The 5,416-nt window shown below is 38.9% G+C and overlaps 2 protein-coding genes across 2 annotated transcripts in view; one reads left to right on the top strand and one right to left on the bottom strand.

Moving 5' to 3' along the window:
• Positions 1-259, bottom strand: part of ccdc90b (coiled-coil domain containing 90B) — a 3,807-nt gene extending 3,548 nt beyond the window's left edge. The window contains exon 1 of the mRNA XM_031874133.1: positions 107-259. Within this exon, the coding sequence (XP_031729993.1) occupies positions 107-149 (43 nt within the window). The 5' untranslated portion in view covers positions 150-259. The remainder of the gene's footprint in view (positions 1-106) is intronic.
• Positions 260-1,453: 1,194 nt separating this feature from the next.
• alg8 (ALG8 alpha-1,3-glucosyltransferase) overlaps positions 1,454-5,416 on the top strand; it is a 7,201-nt gene continuing 3,238 nt past the window's right edge. The window contains exons 1-6 of the mRNA XM_031874031.1: positions 1,454-1,553; positions 2,654-2,732; positions 3,223-3,416; positions 4,587-4,696; positions 5,111-5,178; positions 5,266-5,392. Coding sequence (XP_031729891.1) covers positions 1,471-1,553; positions 2,654-2,732; positions 3,223-3,416; positions 4,587-4,696; positions 5,111-5,178; positions 5,266-5,392 — 661 coding nt within the window. The 5' untranslated portion in view covers positions 1,454-1,470. The remainder of the gene's footprint in view (positions 1,554-2,653; positions 2,733-3,222; positions 3,417-4,586; positions 4,697-5,110; positions 5,179-5,265; positions 5,393-5,416) is intronic.

The following is a 5,416-nucleotide window of genomic DNA, read 5'->3' as shown; positions in this document are numbered from 1 at the left end:
TAGTATTGTACTGTCACAGAGCAGTAAATACTGTAGTATTAGTACTTATATTGTAAGATCGTATCTGAACGGATCTTCTTCTTCGTCTCTTTATAAACAGACTCACCTCTCCAGGTTCCGGTTCCGACCCGCCGCAGCAGCGCATTCATCCTGGAGACTGTTGTTGTGTTCTAAGAGTTTGAATAAAGTTTAATGAAACACTAATAAAACTAGAGGAACAGTAAGGATCACAGACCGGAAACAGATGAAAGCACGAGGAGGAAGTTCAACCGACAGTTTAAAGATCGGGCTGTCATTGTGCTGCAGTCAGGGACTGTCGGAGTTCTCACATTAATGTGGTCACTGTACAAAAAACAGGACAAACAACAATATTAATATTAATAATAGTAAAAGTAAAATTGATATACAGCACTCCTCAAAACTGACATTGTCAGTTTATTCATAAACATTTCAAATTCATTCTTTATACTTACAAGTCATTAAAATGAGCTCAACCTTTAAAGTGATGAACACATTAATGCAGCAACTATTATAATACTATAATAAATTACATTATTCTGAATATATTATTCTGCATAATGAGTACTTTTACTTTTGGTACTTTAAATATATTGTTGTGTCTTTACTTGAGTAACATTTTCAATGCAGGATTTTTTACTCGTCACAGAGTATTTGTACACTGTAGTATTACTACTTTTACTTAAGAAAAATATCTGAATACTTCTTGCACAACTATCGATGATATAATGTAATATGATATAATATAATATAATATAATATAATATAATGTAATATCATGTAATATCATGTAATATAATGTAACACAAAGGCCATTTATCCTGCAGAGTGAATTTTAATTTACACATTAAGTACATTTTTCCATCGATATTTACAGACTTTTAATGACGGGGGTTTTGAATATACGGACTTTCTTGTTGTTAAATATTTTTACTTTTCCTTAAATTAAGGTTCTGAATACGTTTTAATTCACAAAGTGACAACATAATGATTGTATTTTACTAAGGAAGCTCAGAATTCCGAGCTTTACGAGGTGCTCTCAAAGGCATTTAAGATTACAGGACTGTCGTTCTGTCCTTCAACCATAAAGTTTTATTAAAATATTGAAAACAAAACTATAAATGAATCACAAAGCAGCTGGTAAGTTTTATCCGGTAATTATTCATATATAAACCATTAAATATGTTTTAAACAGAAGTTCAGTCGACATTGTGTCCGGCACGGAACTTGTCAATAAAGTTTTACATACAAACTCAACTACGTCACTAGGGTTCAATAACCAGAATATAACTTCTATATATATATATTTAATTTTTTTAATGTATAGATAACATTATTATTGTGTTTAAATGATGACTGTCATAAAGTCATGATGTGTTACACACTCCGATCCAGTAGGTGGCGGTAATGCGCCTTACACGTTGGAAGAAGAAGACCGACTACGTCACTGTCATGGCGGCGGCGGACTGCTGGAGCTGGTTTCCAGCGTTAGCTCTGGGAGTTTCTTTGCTGAAATGTCTGTTTATCAACGCATAGTGAGTGGGAACACTTTGATGGGAACCAGTTACACTCAACGCGGCAGCTCCAGGACGATTCTCTCTTCTTATAGATAGATAATGTAAAAGTTGTCGCGACGTCTGTTAGCATCCGGCTAACACACTGAGGAGCTAGTGTTAGCTACAAGCCGGGAAATACTATTTAAAATTACATATTCACGTTAAAGAAGTTTTGTAAGCATCGATTCCAGCAGAAAAAGCAGCGATACGATCTGCGTGCCTTCTTTATATACATTATAGTTTTTATGAAGAGAAGATAGTTGGTGTAACATAACTTGACGTGTTGTTAACTTCCAGGGTAATGGCGCCAAACAGCCACAAGATGGCGCTTTTTCTCATCCGAAGTTTGTTTAGAAGCTGAGTTCTAAAGTTTCAGACGGATTAATAACTATAATTTACAATCTGTCATTTCTAGCTCACGTGTTTGAATGATTTTGTCTTTGTTGCGTACACTTATATCCTTTATGGAGGCGGAAGTCTTTACAAACGACTTGCACACGTCATGAAACAAAAGTGAGTTTATCAATACATGAGAGTTAAGTTCTGGTCATTTCTGCATTAATACAATACAATAATCATAACGACAGGCTTCAATATTGTGTCTTAAATATTTAGTGACATCCTGAAGAACGTCTAGCTCACGTATTTGAATGATTAAGTCTTAAAATGTTACATTTATTTGATCCAAACCTCAAAACAACCCTCACAATTTAAGGGTTTCTCTCATATTTGTCAATGTATAAACGTCTTAAAACACAAGAGAGTATATCAATAGTCAGTATTAACAACTGGTCATTTCAGCATTAATATAAAGAAGCAGCACAGTCTGTACACTTATAGCTTAAATTCTGTAGTTGTGGCTTTATTTCTCTCACTGATACAAGTGTGTCGTAATCTGTGTTAAATGATCTCACTTTAGGGTTCCTCGGGAGGTTTTTAGGGAACAATAATAAAAAATGGAAAAACTAGACGTGTACTGTTCCTAGTGAGTCTAGATTAAGTGTCATTTTTTCTGTATGGAGTCTGGTGTGTCTTCGCCCTCCAGACTGGCCTGTTGTTAATCTGTGTCCGTCTGTCAGTCACTCCACAGACTTCGAGGTGCACAGGAACTGGTTGGCCATCACTCACAGTCTGCCGGTGTCCAGGTGGTACCACGAGGTCAGCACGCTCAGTCCTACATCTAGCTCTGGTTTAAACAGACGTTTGCCTCAAACGAGCTTCACTTACATCCTGAACATTAAAGGTGCTCTCCGTAACATCACCCCCCCCCCTCACGTCACAACTGGTTCCCAGTTCAGTGAGCGATGCATGGAGGAGTCAGTACAGCTGTGTTGTGTATCTCCTGTTTGACGGGATTAATAGAGATTCAGGAAGTAAACGCTCTTGAAGACACATTTAGTGTTTCAGCTGATCCTGATCGTTGTGATGTTCTTGTGTTAGAAGTTTGTTTTGATGAATCTTTCTGGGATATTTGTGACAGAACTTAACCTAAAGTACGTTTCCTCTTTTCTTCACTTGATGGTTCATTTGAGGAGACCTGTAAACAGCGTCATGTTCGGAGATGCATTCCTTCTTTTAAAGACACTAATCTTAGTCTCTGAGAGAAACCGTACAGCTGGTGAACTACAGAGCGGTTTGGTCCCTGCAGAACTCGTCGGAGTGGACCCTGGACTACCCTCCGCTGTTCGCCTGGTTTGAGCTCGGTCTGTCCCAGGTGGCTCAGGTCTTTGACGGGGACATGCTGCTGGTGGAGAACCTGAACTACGTCAGCCCGTCCGCGGTGCTCTTCCAGAGGCTGTCGGTCATCTTCACCGACGTGGTTTTTATCTACGCTGCCAGAGAGTGAGTCTCGATTCTACCTTTATTATCTCTTATTAAATCCTCACAGAGCGGGTTTTATTTTCTTCTTCTTCTCTCCTTTAATAATTAATGTTCTAACAGAGGTCAAACTGTTTGATTCAGACTACAAATGTTTTATTTACATGTTGAAATAGTTTGAATGAAATGATTCAAACTTCCCACCGAGTCACATGACAGAATCCCGTTGAGTATCGATCAGTAAACACTGAAGAGGTTTAAACTGATGAGTTCAGCTGATGTTCCAGCAGTAACTCTACACTAACCTTCTGATGGTGCTGAGAAGTCTGAAGAAGTTGATTCCAGCATGTTCTAAGATGCTTTTATTGTGAAACTCTTGACACTGACACAGGAAACTGTTTAAATCTTCTCTTCTACTTCATCTGTTGCTCAGAGGATCTTTGTCTCTTTGAACACAGTTTTGTTCTCCGTCTACTAAACTAAACATCTATGAGTAAAGAGGACTTTCTACACAATAAAAGCATCATTTAGACATACAGTCTGACTGTTTAACGTTTAACCAGTAGGTGGCATCAAAAGTACATTTCTATCTTGTGTGTTCAAGTCAGACGGCAAAGTCCGGTTCTGCTGAGTGAAGCCGATGCTTCATGTGTTAAAGCTGCATTCTCTCTAGTGTCCACCAGGGGGCGACTCCTCTGATTGTGTAGAAGTCTATGATAAAATGACTCTACTTCTCTCTTGATTTATTACCTCAGTAAACATTGTAAACATGAGTTTATGGTCTCAATCTCTAGTTTCAAGTCTTCTTCAATACAGCATGATGTTCATTTAGTACATTATGGTCCATTTAGAGTCACACAGACCATAAAGCAGTTTTGCTGTTTTAGGTCTTTTGCTGTCTCATTTGAGGAGGTTGTTTCTGTTTGTATGGAAGTTGTGTTGTTGTATAAAGTTACTTATATCGAAATAGAAGACTTTGGTCATATCGCGCATCCCGACCTTCCTATCAGGCTTTTATTTTGGTGATCCAGTGACGTCACTGCAGCAAAGGAGAGACGACGTTAAGAGACAACCAGCTGCAACGTTGAACTCACTCTATGACTCTTTTATGTTTTTTAAACACGCGTCTTGTGAATCAAAGACGCCGTATTTGTTTCCAGTAGCTTCGTCCTGATTGGCTCCGCCCTCTTCCAGGTGCTGCAGGTGCGTTCAGGAGCAGAAAGGCTCTCGGGACGTTTTGAGCCGCCCGTCCTTCGTCCTCGCCGTTCTGCTGCTCTGGAACTTCGGCCTCCTCATCGTCGACCGTATCCTTCAGAAGACGATATTCAAACCCAGCTACTTTATTTATTTAATCATTAAACTGCTTCTTAAATCAGAAGGTTTGGGATCAGGAGGAGACTCGACGTGTCCGTTAGAGCTCGAGCATTCACTCCGAGTTGAGTGAGAAACTCTGTTTTTAAACATTAGTTTTCTTTATTTATAAGAAACAAGAAACTTAAGCAAACCAGATCTTAAATCAAATGATTCTAAATTGAATGAGTTATTATTTTGTCTGTTTGTTCTGTATTTTCTGAATTTTACAAAATAAAATATTTGTAAAACCTAAAAAAAGAATAAACTTTTCCATCAGAGCATCAGTTTGTAAAGACGAGGCTTTGGTTTCAATTATTTAATAAATATGTTGTTTATTGAGATCAAACCTTCACGTTTCCCCTCAGATATTCATTTCCAGTACAACGGCTTCCTGTTTGGGTTCCTGCTGCTCTCGGTGGCAAAACACCTGCAGGTTCGTACTCCTGACGTAGAAACAACGTTTTCATTTCAACAAGCTGCTGAAAGTCCAGTTTTGTGTTTTTGTTTCTTTGTGCGACAGAACCGACACCTGCAGGGGGCGCTGCTGTTCTCCGTCCTGCTCAACCTGAAGCACATCTACCTGTATGTGGCTCCGGCCTACGGAGTCTACCTGCTGAGGAGCTACTGCTTCACTGAGGACCACCACGGTACCACACACACACACACACACA

This window comes from Anarrhichthys ocellatus, unplaced genomic scaffold, assembly GCF_004355925.1.
Source record: "Anarrhichthys ocellatus isolate YVR2014 unplaced genomic scaffold, GSC_Weel_1.0 scaffold78, whole genome shotgun sequence".
NCBI lineage: Eukaryota > Metazoa > Chordata > Actinopteri > Perciformes > Anarhichadidae > Anarrhichthys > Anarrhichthys ocellatus.
The sequence above is the reverse complement of the archived record's forward strand: the minus strand, read 5'-3'. Positions and strand labels throughout refer to the sequence as shown.